The sequence below is a fragment of the Bubalus kerabau genome, chromosome 10, assembly GCF_029407905.1.
Source record: "Bubalus kerabau isolate K-KA32 ecotype Philippines breed swamp buffalo chromosome 10, PCC_UOA_SB_1v2, whole genome shotgun sequence".
Classification (NCBI taxonomy): Eukaryota; Metazoa; Chordata; class Mammalia; order Artiodactyla; family Bovidae; genus Bubalus; species Bubalus kerabau.
In genome coordinates, this window is record NC_073633.1 from 25,800,435 (window position 1) to 25,822,023 (window position 21,589).

Genomic DNA, 21,589 nt, shown 5'->3' on the forward strand with positions numbered 1-21,589 from the left:
TGAAATCGTCATTTTAGTATATATGTCAATAGTTGAAGTTGAACTTCTTTAGGAATGTTAAATTAACTTACCTGAATTATTAGGGGTGAAGACTCTTGTGTGACCTGAATCCCCACTATTTAGAGACGGTCTGAAAGCAAAGACCCCCTGTCCAGAGGAGGTAGATGAAGCTCTAAAGAGGGGAAACAAGAGCATCAACAGAAAAAAGGAAAAGTTAAAGTAAAAGGCACGTGTAAAGGAAGAGCCTACACATTTAAGCCATACAGGAAATAAATCCCCTGCTTGCAACTGAGAATACAAATAAATAATTTAGATGTGTATTAGACACAGTACTATTCAATCTTCTCTTTTGTTTACAAGGTAGATTATAAATTTCAGTAGTACAGGTCAGTGGAGATAATAACTCCAGGGCTGCCAGCAGAATGTCAGTGGGAACAGATGTCAAGTGAAAGGAAACACACTGTTACTTACCTATAAGATAGGCTGTGAGTAGAAGCTGGTGAAGGCGTTACTGGAAAGCATAAAAACGAGTCTGTGAGATAATCCATGAACTGAGAAGAGATCCAGATATTCTGGGGCCCAGGGCAAAGGAACTGGGGATCAAAGATTTTCAGCATATATGTTAGGCTTTGGGGCTCAAGGCAAGTGAAAAAGCCCACAGATCACCTAGCAGCAGATCACTATGAAACTGTCTTTTCCCTTTCATGAGTTTGTAGGCCAGGATCATGAGCACACTGCCCTGATGTGCTCCAATGTATCTGTGCCTTGATTTCCCCTCTAAGTTGAAGATTACCAGAAAGAATGTCTAAACACAATGTGTCGTTAAATTGGTGACATCAGTAAAAATGGCAGAGTAAGGACCTCCACAGAGTCTCTCCATAAAAGGAATGAGAAATCTGGCAAAAATGGTCAGAGTGGACTTTTTTCAGAATTCTGGAAATTAACAAGTGGTTTTTAACAATCTGGGGAAAGTTTATTCCAGAAAAATAACTGAATGTGAGTAAGAACAGTGAGCTTTGTGACATTTTAACTTGCCCTAGTCCCACTTTTCCCTCTCCAGCTCAGTGGAAGCATTGAAAACCAACAGTCTGGCCATCATCATAGGGGATGGAATGGGGTCAGAACTCTTTCAAAACCTCATCCCAGAAAACTGTCATTACTTCACCTGTCTAGCAGTTCACTGGAAGACTTCACTTGCAAGGCTGCCTTTATTTGACCTGACTTGGTGCCAAACTGGCGTGCTGTAGTCCATGAGGTCGTAAAGAGTTTATGACTTAGCAACTGAACCACAACAAAGTGCCAAACTTACCAGGACTTGGAGTTTAGAGTTCACCAAGTGGGAAAAGCCTTTTCCCCACGAGTGTTTGTTGCAAACAATTAGAGGTATATGTTTAAGCTGCCTGAGGTGACTATCAATTAGAACAAATAAAAGGCTAATCAAAAAGCATCAAAAGAAAAGCTATGGAATGAGTTGTCTTCAGGGACTTTGAAAAGGAACAACAGGTTCTTGGGAATCAAGGCCATGTGCACAGGGCTATATGCATGCTCAGGAAAGACCTAAAAAGACCCTAAGCTGTCATCTTGGGCTTACGTAGAGGTCACACAAGCAGAAAGGGAAGGCTATGGCACAGGAGTCAACTGCCTGAGTGTTGAAAGTGCACCTCAATATAAGTCCTTTAGCACACACTGAGAGATTCATTGGTATCAGGTGTTTAAAGAAATCTCTGTCCAATCATTAGCTGACCACTAAGCTAACTGAAAAGAGACTTCAGTGGCCACATATGACAAAGAAAACAGATTTTATAGAATTAGTTTTAGAAAGTCACTAAACAAACAATGACAAACAACAACAACAAACTTTGGGAGGGGAGGAAGTATCTGATTCTTAGAGTTGCCATGTTATATTATTTAGCTGTCTCCTGCTGCTGCTAAGTCGCTTCAGTCGTGTCCGACTCTGCGTGACCCCATAGATGGCATCCCACCAGGCTCCCCCGTCCCTGGGATTCTCCAGGCAAGAACACTGGAGTGGGTTGCCATTTCCTTCTCCAATGCATTAAAGTGAAAAGTGAAAGTGAAGTCGCTCAGTCATGTCCGACTCTTAGCGACCCCATGGACTGCAGCCCACCAGGCTCCTCCATCCATGGGATTCTCCAGGCAAGAGTACTGGAGTGCGGTGCCATTGCCTTCTCCTATTTAGCTGTCTAGTTTTCAACAATTATAAGGCATGAAAGAAACAAGAAAGTAGAACGTATATAAAGTAAAGGAAAAAAGCTGTAGAAACTGTCTTTGAGGAAGCCTAGATATATTAGGTGGAGAAGGCAACAGCAACCCACTCCAGTACTCTTGCCTGGGAAATCCCATGGACAGAGGAGCCTGGTAGGCTGCAGTCCATGGGGTTGCTAAGAGTCGGACACAACTGAGCGGCTCCATTTTCACTTTTCACTTTCATGCACTGAAGAAGGAAATGGCAACTCACTCCAGTGTTCTTGCCTGGAGAATCCCAGGGACGGGGGAGCCTGGTGGGATGCCGTCTACGGGGTCACACAGAGTCGGACACAACTGAAGCAACTTAGCAGCAGCAGATACATTAGGAGGGCATGGCAACCCACTCCAGTTTTCTTGCCTGGAGAATCCCATGGACAGAGGAGCCTGGTGGGCTACAGTCCATAGCTAGTCCATGGGCTGCAAAGAGTTGGACACAACTGAAGTGACTTAGCACACACATGCATGCACACACAGATACATTAGACTTTTAAGAGAAAGCCTTTAAACCAACTATTTTAAACATATTCAGATAACTAAAGAAAACCATGTCTAGAGCACTAAATGAAAGTATGACAATGGTCTCACCAAATAGAGAATACTAAGTAAATATAAATTCTGGAATTGATAAGTAAAGTTAACTAAAATATAAACTGCACTACAGATATGAGCAGGCAGAAGAAAGAATCAGCAAATTTGAAGCTAAATCAATTAAGATTATCCAGTTTGAGGAAGAGAAATAAAAAGTAATGACGAATAATGAACAGAGCCTCAGAGAACTTGATGAAATACCATCAAGCATACCAGCACAAACAAATGGGAGTTCCAAAAGGAAAACAGAGAGGACAAGGGGCAGAGAGAATTATCTGAAGATATAAGGGCTGACAACTTCCCAAAATGATGAAAATATTAATCTATGCATCCAAGAAGCTCAATAAATCCCAAAGATGATAAATCAAAGAGATCCATACCTGGATGCATCATAAACTGTTGAAAGCTAAAGACAAAAAAAAAAAGAAAGAAGAGGAACCTTGAAAGCAGCAAAAGAGAAGCCATTTATCACATGCAAGGGATTCTCAATAAAACTGGCACTGATTTCTCTTCAGAAACTATGGAGGCCAGAACACAGGAGGATAACATATTCAAAGTGCTAAATGAAACAATGTCAACCAAAAGTTTTAAATCCAGCAAAACTATCTTTCAAAAATGAAGGAGAAATTAAGATACTCCTTGATAATGGATAAAACAACTAGACAAGTTCAGCAAGAAAATAGAAGATTTAAACAACATTGTAAGGACTTTCCTGGTGGTCCAGTGGTTAAAAATCTGCTCTCCAATGCAGGGGAAACAAGTTTGATCCCTGGTCAGAGAACTAAGATCCTACATGCTGTGGGGCAGCTAAGCCCATGTGTTATAACTGCAGAGCCTACACTCTGGAGCGCAAGCCACAACCAGAGAGAAACCACAATGAAAGATCCTGCATGCCACAACACAGCTAAGATCTGTTTTAAATATTTTTTAAAACACAACAACACTATATACCAACTAAATTAACAGACATCTATAGAACACTCCATCCAACAACAGCAGAATATACGCTCTTTTCAAGTGTACCTGGAACATTCCCCAGGATACACAATGCTTTAGGCCATACAGTTAAATGGATCTAAATCATACAAAATATGTTGTCCAACAGTGAAATGAAATTAAAATAAAAAACAGGAGGAAATTTGGGAAATTAACAATTATATGGATAATCAACACTGCTAAATAACTAATGGATCAAAGAAAAAAAAATCACAGAAGTTAGAAAATACTTTGAGATGAATGAAAACAAAAACACAATATACTAAACCTTGAAAGATTCAGTGAAAGCATTGCTCAGAGTGAAACATAACTGTAATCATCTATATTAAAAAAGTAGATCTCAAGTCAACAATGAAACCTTCCACTTTAAGAAACAAGAACTAAACCCAAAAGCAGAAGGAAAGAAAAATATGAGAGCAGAAATCAAGGAAATAGAGAATAGAAAAATAATAGAGAAAAATCAAGACAACCAAAAGTTGGTTCTTTGAAACAATCAACAAAATTCACTAATCCTGGGGGGGTAATGGAAGGGATAAATTAGGAGGCTGGGACTAACATATACACACTACTATGTATACTGCTGCTGCTGCTAAGTTGTTTCATTCGTGTCTGACTCTGTGTGACCCCATAGACGGCAGCCCACCAGGCTTCCCTGTCCCTTGGATTCTCCAGGAAAGAACACTGGAGTGGGTTGCCATTTCCTTCTCCAATGCATGAAAGTTAAAAGTGAAAGTGAAGTCGCTCAGTCGTGTCTGACTCTTAGCGACCCCATGGACTGCAGCCCACCAGGCTCCTCCGTCCATGGATTTTCCTATGTATAGTTAGTTAAAATAGATTACCAACAAGGACCTACTGTATAGCACAGGGGACTATACTCATATTATACAATAACCTAAATGGAAAAGAATCTGAAATACATATACATATATCGCTGTGCTGTAAACCTCAAACTTACATGATATTATAAATCAACTATAGTTCAATAACAAATTTTTAAAACTTCCCTCTTAGAGTTGTTTAAAACATTTGACTAATCTTTAGCCAGGTTGTCCAAGAAAAAAAGATAGCCTTAAATAACTAAAATCAGGAATAAAAGAGAGTATTACTAACTTGACAGAAATAGGCTAAAACACCTACTCTTCAAAGGGGTGAGTATGAAAGAATCAGAGGAAGACTATTTGGTGAATTTCAAAAATGGCTATTTCAGGAAGAGATCTGTGAATTTAAAAATTGCCTCTTGGGAAAGAAAGGGAAATCCTCTCTGCTAAGTATTCTCTATGGACTGACTAATGTCTTAAAAAACAGTAGTAAGAATACTAGTTCTAAGGGGAAAGAGACAAGAAATTAAGTTGGAGTTTTGCAGAGTATTTCTTCTCTGCAATATTTTTATGTCTGATCACATGGACCACAGCCTTGTCTAACTCAATGAAACTAAGCCAGGCCGTGTGGGACCACCCAAGACAGCCGGGTCATGGTGGAGAGGTCTGACAGAATGTGGTCCACTGGAGAAGGGAATGGCAAACCACTTCAGTATTCTTGCCTTGAGAACCCCATGAACAGTATGAAAAGGCAAAAAGATAGGATACTGAAAGAGGAATTCCCAAGGTCAGTAGGTGCCCAATATGCTACTGGAGATCAGTGGAGAAATAACTCCAGAAAGAATGAAGGGATGGAGCCAAAGCAAAAACAATATCCAGTTGTGGATGTGACTGGTGATAGAAGCAAGGTCCGATGCTGTAAAGAGCAATATTGTATAGGAACCTGGAACGTTAGGTCCATGAATCAAGGCAAATTGGAAGTGGTCAAACAGAGGATGGCAAGAGTGAATGTCGACATTCTGGGAATCAGCAAACTAAAATGGACTAGAATGGGTGAATTTAACTCAGATGACCTATATATATCTCTACTACTGTGGGCAGGAATCCCTTAGAAGAAATGGAGTAGCCATCATAGTCAACAAAAGACTCTGAAATGCAGTAGTTGGATGCAATCTCCGAAACGACAGAATGATCTCTGTTCATTTCAAAAGCAAACCATTCAATATCACGGTAATCCAAGTCTATGCCCCAACCAGTAACACTGAAGAAGCTGAAGTTGAACGGTTTTATGAAGACCTACAAGACCTTTACAACTAACACCCAAAAAAGATGTCCTTTTCATTATAAGGGACTGGAATGCGAAAGTAGGAAGTCAAGAAACACCTGGAGTAACAGGCAAATTTAGCTTTGGAGTACAGAATGAAGCAGGGCAAAGGCTAATAGAGTTTTGCCAAGAGAACGCACTGGTCATAGCAAACACCCTCTTCCAAAAACACAGGAGAAGACTCTATACATGGACATCACCAGATAGCCAACACTGAAATCAGATTGATTATATTCTTTGCACCCAAAGATAGAGAAGCTCTATACAGTCAGCAAAAACAAGACCGGGAGCTGACTGTAGCTCAGATTATGAACTCCTTATTGCCAAATTCATACTTAAATTGAAGAAAGTGGGGAAAACCACTAGACCATTTAGGTATGACCTAAAACAAATCCCTTATGATTATACAGTGGAAGTGTGAAATAGATTTAAGGGACTAGATCTGATAGACAGAGTGCCTGATGAACTATGGACTGAGGTTCGTGACGTTGTACAGGAGACAGGGATCAAGACCATCTCCAAGAAAAAGAAATGCAAAAAAGCAAAATGGCTGTCTGAGGAGGCCTTACAAATAGCTATGAAAAAAAGCAAAACCAAAGGAGAAAAGAAAAGATATACCCATTTGAATGTGGAGTTCCAGAGAATAGTAAGGAGAGATAAGAAAGCCTTCCTCAGCAATCAATGAAAATAGAGGGAAACAATAGAATGGGAAAGACTAGAGATCTCTTCAAGAAAATTAGAGATACGAAGGGAACATTTCATGCAAAGATGGGCTCGATAAAGGACAGAAAAGGTATGGACCTAACAGAAGCAGAAGATATTAAGAAGAGGTGGCAAGAATACACAGAAGAACTGTACAAAAAAGATCGTTACCAGATAATCCCAGATAATCACGTTGGTGTGATCACTCATCTAGAGCCAGACATCCTGGCATGTGAAGTCAAGTGGGCCTTAGGAAGCATCACTATGAACAAAGCTAGTGGAGGTGATGGAATTGCAGTTGAGCTATTTCAAATCCTAAAAGATGATGCTGGGAAAATGCTGCACCCAATATGCCAGCAAATTTGGAAAACTCAGCAGTGGCCACAGGACTGGAAAAGGTCAGTTTTCATTCCAATCCCAAAGAAAGGCAATGCCAAAGAATGCTCAAACTACCGCACAATTGCACTCATCTCACACACTAGTAAAGTAATGCTCAAAATTCTCCAAGCCACACTTCAGCAATACGTTAACCGTGAACTTCCAGATGTTCAAGCTGGTTTTCGAAAAGGCAGAGGAACCAGAGACCAAATTGCCAACATCCGCTGGATCATCGAAAAAGCAAGAGAGTTTCAGAAAAATATCTATTTCTGCTTTATTGACTATGCCAAAGCCTTTGACTGTGTGAATCACAATAAACTGTCGAAAATTCTGAAAGAGATGGGAATACCAGACCATCTGACCTGCCTCTTGAGAAACCTGTATGCAGGTCAGGAAGCAACAGTTAGAACTGAACATGGAACAGCAGACTGGTTCCAAATAGGAAAAGGAGTATGTCAAGGCTGTATATTGTCACCCTGCTTATTTAACTTCTATGCAGAGTACATCATGAGAAACGCTGGGCTGGAAGAAGCACAGGCTGGAATCAAGATTGCCGGGAGAAATATCAATAACCTCAGATATGCAGATGACACCACCCTTATGGCAAAAAGTGAAGAAGAACTAAAAAGCCTCTGGATGAAAGTGAAAGAGGAGAGTGAAAAAGTTGGCTTAAAGCTCAACATTCAGAAAACTAAGATCATGGTATCAGGTCCCGTCACTTCATGGCAAATAGATGGGGAAACAGTGGAAACAGTGGCTGAGTTTATTTTTGAGGGGCTCCAAAATTACTGAAGATGGCGATTGTAGCCATGAAATTAAAAGACACTTACTCCTTGGAAGGAAAGTTATGACCAACCTATGACCAACCTAGACAGCATATTAAAAAGCAGAGACATAGTCTAGTCAAGGCTACTGTTTTTCCAGTAGTCATGTATGGATGTGAGAGTTGGACTATAAAGAAAGCTGAGCGCCGAAGAACTGATGGTTTTGAACTGTGGTGTTGGAGAAGACTCTTGAGAGATCCTTGAGAGATCCAACCAGTCCATCGTAAGGAAGATCATTCCTGGGTGTTCATTGGAAGGACTGATGTTGAAGCTGAAACTCCAATACTTTGGCCACCTGATGTGAAGAGCTGATTCATTGGAAAAGACCCCGATGCTGGGAAAGATTGAGGGCAGGAGGAGAAGGGGATGACAGAGGAGGAGATGGTTGGATGGTATCACCAACTCAATGGACATGGGTTTGGGTAGACTCCGGGAGTTGGTGATGGACAGGGAGGCCTGGTGTGCTGCAGTTCATGGAGTCTCAAAGAGTCGGACATGACTGAGCAACTGAACTGAACTGAATTGAAGAAGCCAGATACTCTTCAGGCTAACATAATTGATATCTAGTTAATCTTCTTTTAGATCTAACTTCTACTGCCATCTTGTGGCAATTAAAAAAAACCGAAGTCAATTACTCAGAAGTTCTATCTCCTGACCAGAGGGTTTCAAAGACTTCCTATTACTCAAGTTTCAATTTTCTCCTTATCAGTTTGAGAACAGAAATATTATTCAAAAGTAGTGTCTGGATACCTGGGATCACTGTATAGAGAAAAAGGAAGTAAAATGGCATTATATTATGCATAGAAAACCCGAAATCTGCTGGTAGTTTTACAGAATATGTTGGTTTCTTAAAACTTTTTTCTCCCCCTTACCAGTAAAAGAATCCCTTGGAGTGCTCCTTCCCTGAAGACCTCTGGCTCCCTGAGGGAAAAATAACAGGAAATATATCCTGATTCTCTGGCTTCCATATTTCATGCTACGTATACATTGAAGAATATGTTGTTCTCCCAGAGTGGGTAGTACACAGGTCCAAGAAAGACCCACATTTTAATCCTTCCAAAATGAACATGATGGACACTGTTAATGTGGCCCACTATTTTCACCTCTATTCATTCCAAGCTATGAATCAGGTCTGCTTCTAATATCAGGTCTGCATTGCCAAAAGAAAGACAATTCATGCCAAAACCAATCAGTTTAATATTCTTGCTTTAATCTTGGCTTCCATTTAGCATTAGAAATCTCAGTCTGGAAAGACAATGTAAACATTACTTACTTGTCCCAAGTTACTAAAGCCAGCCATTCTATAAGGGGTAGACTCCACTGAGGAGGACCGACTGTATGAAGTGAAACAAAAACGAAAAGCAAATAAAGCTGGTATTAAACTTTTATAAAGTCTCCTCAGTCCCTATCTCAGCCACATCTAGGCATTTCTTTCATCTTCCATCTTCTCCCAACAGTTTTAATGTTTCTGTGTAGCTTTCTACTCACCTGACCACTTGGCTACTATGCTGAGAAATGGGTCGTGGAGTAACTAAAAGGGAATAAAACGGAGGATGAAAAGTTGCCATTAATGGTGTGCCCTGTTTTGCCTAGCCTGTCTGTTGCAAGTCAGTATCTGCGAGTTTGGCCTTTCCATATCATACATAATAGGAAAATCACATTATACTTTCTGAGAGGAAATTATCTTCCTTATGGTTCATAGTTTATGAAAAAGGATATTCATTTATCTCACGGTTATATTTGGGCAAAACACGGTCTCTACCTGACTGAGATGGAGAAGTGATGCCCACTGGTCGAGGTGTGTTTAACCTGCAAGGAAGAAAAAAAACAAAGGCAGTTCTAATCTCTGTAAGCAGAACTTAGTGCCTGCCACCTTAGAGGATCAATCACACCATTTATTTATAAAAATAATAGCCTCCTCCCTGAGCATAGTGGAAGCAAGTTTTCCATATGGATCTCCTTGGCTCTCCAATTCCCTAAATGAAATCTTCTCCACTTCTCTATTCCCAGTAATAGAAGTTCTGAAGTCCTTTCATCCTTCCCTTAGTGCTTTACCAGATACTCTCAACTTTATGTACATCTATCCACCCATTTACACACCCACCATTCCCTCACTCCCTCCATCCCCTCTTCCATCTATCCACAAGCATTTATTTAGTGCTCATGTATCTTAGATCCTGAGGTTACAAAGATAACTAGAATGTGGTTTCTATTTTTGAGAGGCTTAGTGGTAGAGACAATTAAAAAAGCAATGTTAAATGTAATAATGGGTGTATTAGAAGTACAGAGTATGCTAGAACATTAGAGTTTAGCTTCTGTGAATCAACAGCCATGCTTTTTTAATCCATCAATACAGAGCTGATACTAAAAATATTTAATGATTGGTAGGGTACAGACATTTATAATTAGAAAAACTGGTGATGTACATCCAGCACCTAACACAGTACATCACAAACAATAGGCAATTAATGAATATTTATTGAACAAATGAATAATAGAACATCTAACTCTGCCTAGTAGTCTTGACAGAGGAAATGACACATGAGTTGAATTTTGAAGGATGAGTAGAATTTCGTAAGATGACGGTCAAGGGTGAGCACTGCATTCAAGATTTTACATCAGTGCTTTTCAGTGAGTAACTCTTTCATGGAGAAGTGAAAGATAAATCCATAAACCATTTCCTCCACCTCAGAGCCCACATAAGAGTTAGAGCCAAGTGTCAAGAAAGGATTGATAGTTTCAAAGAGGGAAGCTATGGCGCCTGATAAAACTGACCTGCTTCCTTGGTACCAACTTGGAGATTCCTGTAGGTGAAAAAAATGGGGGTGAAGGAAGCTTTAGCTCAAGAGTCCCCATCAATGGATCTTACTTGTCAGATAACTAAGCTGCAATGTCTTCTAGTTGTGGTTACTAAGATTTCCAATAGAAGAAAACAGCTGCAGTGTTTCCTTAAAAACACTTAGCTTTAGGGGAAGAAAATTTTAGTCTCTCTTCACAAAAACACATTGGGAATCCTGAAGACTGATATACATGGAGAAATATAGAGAATCTATGGAGAGAGAAAGGAAAATATAAGAGTAAGATCAAAAGGCACGCTATATAAACACAAAGAACACTATTGGGAAGAGAGAAATGTCTAGGAAATAGAGTTTGATGGAGAAGAAGGGTCTTGAGTGCCTTGGGATTCTTGAAGAGAAATTTTAAGTTACAACAGATAACTCTTCTGTAAAAGAGCTTCCCCATGTGCCATGTCATGATTCACTGATGTTCGAGATGGGTTACCACTGTGCTAAATTTTGTCCTCTCATCCCTTCAAGGTCTTCTGTGGCCTTGTCCATTTACTACAGTTATGTTTATTTTACAAACATTATCAATTAATACCTGCCATGGAAAACTATCCTATTCAGTCAGCTAGACAGATGGGCAAAATAGAGGAGAAAATAATAGTATGGAAAATCTATTTTATTCACCTTCATGATGGCTTGAAATTTCTTCAGTTCTCCATTCTCTTTCCTTAAGACTGACAGCTCTCTAGGCAAAAGATGGAAACGGTGAGCTTCAGCAGGTCAGTGGAATAAAAAAATTCCTGGTTTTTATTACCATCAAATCTAGTTAATGCTTCCAGAGAGATGTTTGCCACTATACAAGATAATTCTGACAGAGACCTAGTGATTCAGGTCAGCAATGGCAGGGTTTTGGTGGTGAGAAGAACCAGGTGGAGAAAATAAGCATCATTTGGTATGGTTTCAGAGTCTTTTATACAGAATTGCATCTCTTCTCCACATGCACCCCTGGCCTGAAGATGTCTGAACATTTCTGTCAGGGATTCCATCTTTTAGCTTAAGACTTCCAAAACACATCCTCCTACACGTAACATTTTAAATGCTATCTCCCATCATTATTACTGTGAAAAAGCCATGTCTGATTTCTCTGAAGAAGCAGTTTTTGACAGATGGAAGTAAAAGAGGAAAGCTATAAAGAGGGAAGAAAGAGAAAAAGAAAATGGAGACTGAGGGAACAAAATTCTGTACTGAACTTACCCAAGACAAACATAAACACACATGAAGCAATGTTCAGGCTTTGGAACCATAAGGATATACAGGCTCTAGCTTCTCTGGAAAGGGCTCTTGGGTGACCCGATTTGTCACTTACTTGTCCTGGTTGGTCAGTGTTTGCTGTGACTCCTGCATGGCTGCTTCTAACTCTGTAATTCTGTGCTTATAAAAGGCGATGAGGAGATCTGTTTGTTTCTTCTGGAAACTCCACACCTACTAGGGAAAAACAGGCCTTTGACATACAACCTCATAACTCCTTTCCCCTTACTTCCAGCAACAAACAGGAATTCTTCAATTCATACTCTATTACTGATTGTTTTCTTCTGGAGCATCTGACCTAATTCGAGATTCCCCAAAACTAGGGAAAGCCAAAGCTTTATATTTCCAGAATAACACCTTCCTAATATCTTAATGAGAATACTGACACAGATAAACCCTTTTAAAATATAACCATTCATCATGAGCAAGAAGCGTGACAACTAACAACAAAAAAAGTTTCCAAGTTTAGAATTGGTTCTGACCTTACTTGTTTACAATTAGTTTGGACTCAGCTTCCACATTCCTAGATACTGGAGAGCACTGGTAACCAATTTACTTTCCCTAAGATACATAGAGATACTTCCAGGCTGTTTATACTGCTACAGTAGACGGCAAAGAGACACAGACGGAGATGACTTTTCCTGAATATTATTTCTGGGCATGGCAAATAATTTTACCTTTTGTTTTCATTCACCATTTGATGTACTGATGTGCCCATCATGGGATTACTGAATCAGATCAAAAGTTAATATTTAGAAAGCGTTTTAGCTTTGTCAGGCTGTACTTTTGAATACACAGCAGTATTTATGTCTCATCTGTTTCCTACCTATTCAAGCCATAAACCCTTTGTCTGAGTTCCTTCCTAGAGCTGGTAGTTTTGGCCATAAACTTTTCATTCTCGTCTAATTTGCAAATTGCTTTTGCTACCTTACTAAAGAATTCTATTTCCGAATCTATACAGTCTCCAGACTCAATTTTCTACTCAAAAACAAACTAAACTAATTCTATATAGACAAGAACTCACTGTAGTCTATTTTTGAAATTGTTATTATTTCCAATAAAAGTAAAAACATATTCAGTTTAGAAAATTTGAATAACGCAGAAGCAGAAAAAAAGGCACTCACTCCTGAGAGTCATCTAAAACGGCAAAGGATTAGGAAGAAATAGATACTACAGGTAGATATAATATATAGCCAAAAGACAGTACCCCAAACATCCTAACCTACTCTTGGGATCAGTTTCTGATAAAATTGTTAGCCATCAGGCTTGGGCCAAGAAAGCCCAAGTCTTTCTCTAGACGGGTTACTCCTCCCCTAGTCCTGTGTGAAGGGGGAACAGACCCTCCCCTACTGTGGAATTCCAGGGGACAAGACTAGACTATTGGGGGAACCTTTTGCCTAGGGCTAAGTAGGCCTGCTTCACATACTTACCCAAAAAAACTAACACCCAAACCTCAGATCTGACCATTCCAAGAGAAAGAAAGATCACTCAGTAAACAACCATCAGTAAAAAAAATTAGAGGAGAGAACAAGTGATTTTTCCCAAAGCTAGAGTACAAATGTTTGATCTATTTCAAATATATCTACTAAAGGAGATTCTAAACTCAGTAATGAATCTCAGTATTTTACAAATCTCAAATGTGAGCAAATTCATTATTCTGTCTCATTCAAATCCTTCAGCCTCATACGAAGGTTATAGATTCTTTAGGACAAGTTTTGCCTACTTGTTTATAGTTGGGATAATTTTATTCATATAATAACAGAGCAGATAGTAACAAAAGTAGTTCTGTTGATAACATTAAACACTGTATAAAGCCAAGTGTTAAATATTGTTTATTTCCTTGGAACAATGCATGGAACTACCTACTTTAATACTCAGATTCCTTTCCTGTGTCTTCATATTAGGACCAGGTAAAGGCATCATGGTCTTCTCATGCTCTGGATTCCCACTCCTTTTAGAATTGATAACATGGGACATAATTTTTGTTTACTGTAGAGTATTTTTTAAATTTCAGTTCTGAATTAGATCCAGTTAATGCCAAGAGGCTGGAAAAAGTAAGGAAGAAACCACTGAAAGATACTGAGAGAGTCACCATACAGAAGTAAAGGTGAGCTCATTGGTTTCTTAAGATAAGACATATGATTCAATGTGGGTGTGCATATTATTGCCTTAATTGAAAATTGCATTTTGTCTCATAAAATGTATTTTGGAAATGAATAGTAGCTTGACCAGCTTTGTGTGTGTGTGTGTGTGTGTGTGTGTGCATGCTAAATAATGGCTTCCCTAATTTTTACTTTTAAATGTCATTTTTTTTTTTAGTTGAAGATTTATATTCCCATGCAATTTTAATGCTTTGAATATTTGTACAAGAGTTGCTAAGTTTAAAAAATTTACTTTAAAAGCATTGGTAGGGACTTCCCTGCTGGTCCAGTGGCTAAGACTTCACGTTTCTAATGCAAGGAGCCCAGGTTCAATCCCCGGTGAGGGAACTAGATTTCACATGCCACAACTTAGAGTTTGCATGTCACAACGAAGATCAAAGATCCGAAGAGCCACAACTAAGACTGCTGCTGCTGCTGCTGCTGCTAAGTCACTTCAGTCGTGTCCGACTCTGTGCGACCCCATAGACAGCAGCCCACCAGGCTCTGCCATCCCTGGGATTCTCCAGGCAAGAATACTAGAGTGGGTTGCCATTTCCTTCTCCAATGCAGGAAAGTAAAAAGCAAAAGTGAAGTCACTCAGTCCTTAGCGACCCCATGGACTGCAGCCTACTAGGCTCCTCCGTCCATGCGATTTGCCAGGCAAGAATACTGGAGTGGGTTGCCAGTGCCTTCTCCTGGGCTCAGCCAAATAAATAAATTTAGCTCAGCTGGTAAACAATCCACCTGCAATGTGGGAGACCCTGGTTCGATTCCTGGGTCAGGAAGATCCGCTGGAGAAGGGATAGGCTACTCACTCCAATATTCTTGGGTTTCCCTGGTGACTGAGCTGGTAAAGAATCTGCCCGCAATGCAGGAGACCCAGGTTCAAACCCTGGGTTGGGAAGATCCCAGTATTCTGGCAAGGAGAATCCCATGGACTCTGTAGTCCATGGGTTGCAAAGAATCGAACACGACTAAGCAACTTTCACTTTCATATAAAAAAAATTGGTAAATTCACTATCTATCTTAGGTACTCAAAATTTATTAGTTTCCCTTATCCATCTTTGGTGAAATTGACTCCCTTGTTCCTTAATACCTACAGGTCTTAGGTGGTGTTGTTGTTGTTGTTTTTTGGCCATGCCATGTGGCATGTTAGACCTTAGTTTCCCCTGCAGTATAAGCTCAGAATTTAACCAACAGACCACCAGGGAATTCCCATAAGTTTGAATTATATCTTAAGGTAATCATATAGTTGAGAAATGTAAATTTATCCTTTCCAAGTATTCAGCTAAAAAAAAATGAGACGACAGAATTAAAATATCAGCATCTTGCAACTCAGTGAACTAATGAATCAATGTAAAGTTCATCAATTTCTACCATCACACAAAATGAGAGACAGAAAATCATTACATACCTCTTGGTAGAACACAGCACTGCTGTAAGTAGTCTTGTCTCATCCCCTCCCCTCAACTTTAATGATTCTGATTAAGCCTAAATAACTATTAACTTAGAGAAAATATAGAGCACAAACAAACATATTAAATGACTCCAGGTAGATACAGTGTGCAAAATCCATGCTATGAACAGCCTTACAGCACAAAAGACCATTTTCTTCAACAATAGTAAAAAAGAAACGAGAGGAAACTTACAGTATAAAATAACCTTAAGAGACAAAATAGTCAACTCAGTTATATAGAGTTCATTGAAACCAATTAAAAGTTTTAAAATAATTATGAGACACTGAGGTAAACTTCCAAACTCATTCTATGAGGCCACCATCACCCTAATACCAAAACCTGACAAAAATGCCACACAAAAAAAGAAAACTACAGGCCAATATCACTGATGAACATAGATGCAAAAATCCTTAACAAAATTCTAGCAAACAGAATCCAACAACATATTAAAAAGATCATACATCATGACCAATTGAGCTTTATCCCAGGGATGCATAGATTCTTCAAGATCCACAAATCAATCAATGTAATACACCACATTAACAAATTGAAATACAAAAACATATGATTATCTCAATAGATGCAGAGAAAGCCTTTGACAAAATTCAACATTCATTTATGATAAAAACCCTCCAGAAAGCAGGAATAGAAGGAACATACCTCAACATAATAAAAGCTATATATGACAAACCCACAGCAAACATTATCCTCAATGGTGAAAAATTGAAAGCATTTCCCCTAAAGTCAAAAACAAGACAAGGGTTCCCACTCTCATCACTACTATTCAACATAGTTTTGGAAGTTTTGGCCACAGCAATCAGAGCAGAAAAAGAAATAAAAGGAATCCAGATTGGAAAAGAAGAAGTAAAACTCTCACTGTTTGCAGATGACATGAGCCTCTACATAGAAAACCCTAAAGACTCCACCAGAAAATTACCAGAGCTAATCAATGAATATAGTAAAGCTGCAGGATATAAAATCAACACACAGAAATCCCTTGCATTCCTATACACTAACAATGAGAAAACAGAAAGAGAAATTAAGGAAACAATTCCATTCACCATTGCAACGAAAAGAATAAAATACTTAGGAATATATCTACAAGCGCTAAATGCTGGAGAGGGTGTGGAGAAAAGGCAACCCTCTTACACTGTTGGTGGGAATGCAAACTAGTACAGCCACTATGGAGAACAGTGTGGAGATTCCTTAAAAAACTGGAAATAGAACTGCCATATGACCCAGCAATCCTATTGTTGGGCATACACACCAAGGAAACCAGAATTGAAAGAGACATGTGTACCCCAATGTTCACTGAAGCACTGTTTATAATAGCCAGGACATGGAAGCAACCTAGATGTCCATCAGCAGATGAATGGATAAGAAAGCTGTGGTACATATACACAATGGAGTATTACTCAGCCATTAAAAAGAATACATTTGAATCAGTTCTAATGAGGTGGATGAAACTGGAGCCTATTATACAGAGTGAAGTAAGCCAGAAAGAAAAACACCAATACAGTATACTAACACATATATATATGGAATTTAGAAAGATGGTAACGATAACCCTATATGTGAGTCAGCAAAAGAGACACAGATGTAAAGAACAGTCTTTTGGACTCTGTGGGAGAGGGCGAGGATGGGATGATTTGGGAGAATGGCATTGAAACATGTATATTATCATATGTGAAACAAACTGCCAGTCCAGGTTTGATGCATGATACAGGGTGCTCAGGGCTCTGTGCACTGGGATGACCCAGAGGGATGGGATGGGTAGGGAGGTGGGAGGGGGGTTCAGGATGGGGAACACATGTATACCCGTGGCAGATTCATGTCAATATATGGCAAAACCAATACAATATTGTAAAGTAAAAAATAAATAAATAAATAAAACTGAAAAAAAAAATAATTATGAGACACTGAGGAAATTGAATATTAACTGACTAATGGATAATATTAGGGAATTATTTTATCATGACGTGGTTATATTTAAGAAAGGAGTACCTATCTTTTAGAGACAGGTTCTGAAATATTTACAAATTGAAATAATATATCTGACTTTGGCTTCAAAATAATCTAGATGGGGTGGCAGGAGATGGGATTGTCCAGAAAAAGGAAAACTGGCCATGAGCTAAGAATTGGTGAAGCAGAGTGATGGATACAAGGAATAGGAAATACTAAGAGGGATAGTATGAACTCTTGTACTTTTGTAGCTCTTCACCATATTGTACAAGAGACATTCAGAAGTATGAATCAATAACTAAAACAAAAGGTGATATGAAAAACAGAAGAAGTATGTATAAAGTATAGAAATAATAATTAAGAGGTGACTTTAGTGTGGAAGTCAAGTGTTCCGGGCACAGAGATACAAAACTGTTATACACTACATGGTGTATAAAAGAACTAAACCTACCCTATAGGTTAGGTAATAAATAACCTACATAAGAACTTATGTGGTACATAAAATGTGAAGTGGTAGCTGTGGATGACATTGGAGAGAGAAGATCTGGAGGAACCCCATCTTAAGGGAACTAGGTGTCACTCTGAAGGGTCGGAAGGAAACAGGCGATAGGACATTAAAGGGTTTTGAAAAGGCAGTTAAATGTTCAGATTTGTAACTGCAAGAGTAATTATGATGCTCAAAGAGATTGGTGCAAAAAAATTTTTTTTTTCTAAATGCTTCCATATCAAAAGCAGGGGACTTCCCTGGTGGTCAAGTGGTTAAGACTCCATGCTTCCACTTCAAGGGGCATGAGTTCCATCCCTGGTTGATGAACTAAGATTCCACATGCTGTGCAGTGCAGTCAGAAAGTTAAGTTTTGGTTTGAACAAAACAATATTATTTGCTCTGTAATCAAAGCAATATTATCTCTTACACTGGGGCCTAAGTTCCTCAACCTGCTCAGTAGTGACAAAGAACTCAACTATACTGTTTCAGAAGTCTTATATGGTGACAGATAAACTCTTTCTTTTCAGGTAAAATAATCTTTGACTAAACAAAACCTTTTTTCAAAGGCATCATTGATTATCTCAGTTGTTCAATGTTTAAATTCAAGTGAAGGATGGAAAACTGGTCTGGTCTATTGATGAGATCGGGTCTTGATTTTATTCAAACAACTTGTATGGTAGTTATTTATGTATGTTAGCGAAACATAAGACTTCAAAGTCAGGCAACTATCGATCAGATCTTTTTTGTATAGTTCTTCTGTATGTTGTTGCCACCTCTTTTTAACATCTGCTTCTGTTAGGTCCATACCATTTCTGTCCTTTATTGTGCCCATCTTTGCATGAAATGTTCCCTTGGTATCTCTAGTTTTCTTGAAGAGATCTCTACTCTTTCCTGTTCTATTATTTTTCTCTATTTCTTTGCATTGATCACTGAGGAAGGCTTTCTTACCTTTCCTTGCTATTCTTTGGAACTCTGCATTCAAATAGGTATATCTTTCCTTTTCTCCTTTGCCTTTTGCTAGAATATGGTCCTGCCCATTTGTTTACAAACTGCCTATGGCTGCTTCTATGCTATAACAGCAGAGTTGAGTAGCTGCAACAGAGACTGCATGGCTTGCAAAGCCTAAATATTTACTGACCTTTCAAGAAATATTTGTCTATCCCAACACTAAACTAATAAAAGTCTTTTTCTGTATTTTCATTTATGCCTCTTGCTCTGAATTTGTCTTTCTTTGTGAATTTACCTCTTTCCCTCTTCTCTCAATATCTTCTCTCTATTTCCTATTTTACTGATACCCCATCTTATCTGTTCTGCCTATTTGAATTTACTTAATAGACATTTATTTTATTTCTTTTTTTAAAATAATTTTTATTTGACTGTGCTCATTCTTCCTTGTTGCACGGGCTTTTCTCTAGTTGCAAAGAGCAGGCTTCAGTAGTTGTGGCTCAGTAGTTGTGGTTCCCAGGCTCTAGAATAAAGGCTCAATGGTTGCGGCACACGGGCTTAGCTGCTCCTCAGCATGTGGGATCTTCCTGGACCAGGGATCGAACCCAAGTCTCCTTCATTGGCAGTCAGATTCTTTACCACTGAGCCACCAGGGAAGCCCTATTTTATTTCTTAATTTTAAAGTGGAAAGGGCCCAACAAAATGGAAGAAAATGTTTGCAAATCATGTATCTGGATAAGGACTAGTACCTAGAATATATAAGAACCCTTACAACTAATAATAAAAAGACAATCTTTTAAAAAAAATGGGCAAGGGCAAAGTATCTGAATAGACATCACTTTAAAGATGACAAATAAATAGCCCATAAATACACAAGAAGATGCTCAACATCAGTTCAGTAAGTCAGTTCAGTCGCTCAGTCATGTCCAACTCTTTGCAACCCCATGAATTGCAGCACGCCAGGCCTCCCTATCCATCACCAACTCCCGGAGTTCACCTAAACTCATGTGCATCGAGTGGGTGATGCCATCCAGCCATCTCATCCTCTGTCGTCCCCCTCTCCTCCTGCCCCCAATCCCTCCCAGCATCAGGGTCTTTTCCAATGAGTCAACTCTTCGCATGAGGTGGCCAAAGTATTGGAGTTTCAGCCTCAGCATCAGTCCTTCCAATGAACACCCAGGACTGGTCTCCTTTAGGATGGACTGGTTGGATCTCCTTGCAGTCCAAGGGACTCTCAAGAGTCTTCTCCAGCACCACAGTTCAAAAGCATCAATTCTAAATGTAAATCAAAACCACACCACGATACAAGTTCATACCACTAGGATGATTATAATAAAAAAAGACAGATAAAACAAATGTTGATTAGAATATGTCTCCATATTCTATCCTTACACACTGCTGGTAAAAATGTAAAATAGGCAAGCACTTGGGAAAACAGTCTGGCAGTTTCAAAAGTTAAACACAGAACTACCATTTGACCCAGTGATTTAATTCCTATGTATACATCCAAGAGATATGAATATATATGTCCACACAAAAACTTGTATACATGTGTTCATAGTGGCATTATTCATAATAATCAAAAGGTGGAAACAAATTAAATGTACCTCAACTGATGAATGAATACATGAAATGTATATCCATCTATAGTATTACTTGGTCATGGAAAGGAATGAAATACTAATGAAGTTCTAATATTTTTACATGAATGAACCTTGAACACATTATGCTACGAGAAAGCAGAGCAGAATTCAGACAATAACAAATATATTATAAAATGTTAGAGATAAGATTTCCAATGAAAAATAAAGCAGGCTAAGTACACTTGGGGCTGCTATTTGAGATGAGTCAGTAAAAGTCTGACTGAGGAAAGAAAATGTGAGCAAAAGACAATCTAGACATTACTTGGATCAGTTATTCAACTTCACAGATTAGGAAAACACATTTTCAGACCTTGCTGACTTTACCAAACTGGCACTTCACTAAAGTGATGATTAACTGACCCTTTCCATGTATTTTATCTTGATTACTTGACCATGTGTAATTGGTCCCATGATTAGGTAGGTTAGAATTTAGACTACATATAATTTCTCTACTGATCATTAACTAATCCTTGGTTTAGTTATTAACCAAAGCTCTGCTTTTTCTCCTGTCCATGTGACCTTGTTTACATTTCTGCTTGAGTCTCAGCTGGATTTTATCTCCTCATAATGTTAAATAGTATCTCAAATATGATGGTTCACCCAAGCAGCTAAAAACAGGATGCCGTGAAAGCCCTCATTTCCCTTCCTCCATCTCCAGAGTCAGGACTGATGACATCAAAGGGGAGACATCAAAGAAAAATGACATCTACTCTCTTCAGCCAAACATGACAAAGGACCATCTTCATGTTTAATAAAAGAATAACTCTCAAAATAATGAGAAGAACAGAGAAGAAAAATAGTGATAAAATCTCAAGAAACATGCCCAGATAAGAATCCCATGAGGCCATGAAATGATCTTGGTGGAGAACTAAAGAATGAAAGTGAAAAACCGAAATTTTTACAATTTGGGAACTCTCTCAAATCTGTCCTGTCTCCTCTTAACCTCCTTCCACAACTCGATTGCT

The 21,589-nt window shown here is 38.9% G+C and overlaps 1 protein-coding gene across 4 annotated transcripts in view; it reads right to left on the reverse strand.

Moving 5' to 3' along the window:
• RNF212B (ring finger protein 212B) overlaps nt 1–21,589 on the reverse strand; it is a 52,933-nt gene that overhangs the window by 2,680 nt on the left and 28,664 nt on the right. For 2 of the 4 annotated variants that reach the window (XM_055537043.1, XM_055537042.1), the window contains 9 exons: nt 12,048–12,163; nt 11,366–11,426; nt 10,671–10,699; nt 9,658–9,704; nt 9,384–9,426; nt 9,169–9,229; nt 8,768–8,816; nt 472–511; nt 72–172 (listed from right to left, as the gene is read on the reverse strand). In XM_055537043.1, coding sequence (XP_055393018.1) covers nt 72–172; nt 472–511; nt 8,768–8,816; nt 9,169–9,229; nt 9,384–9,426; nt 9,658–9,704; nt 10,671–10,699; nt 11,366–11,426; nt 12,048–12,163 — 547 coding nt within the window. Of the gene's footprint in view, nt 1–71; nt 173–213; nt 594–8,767; nt 8,817–9,168; nt 9,230–9,383; nt 9,427–9,657; nt 9,705–10,670; nt 10,700–11,365; nt 11,427–12,047; nt 12,164–21,589 lie in introns of those variants that run through there. The other 2 variants (XR_008698996.1, XM_055537044.1) reach the window with 2 other exon arrangements.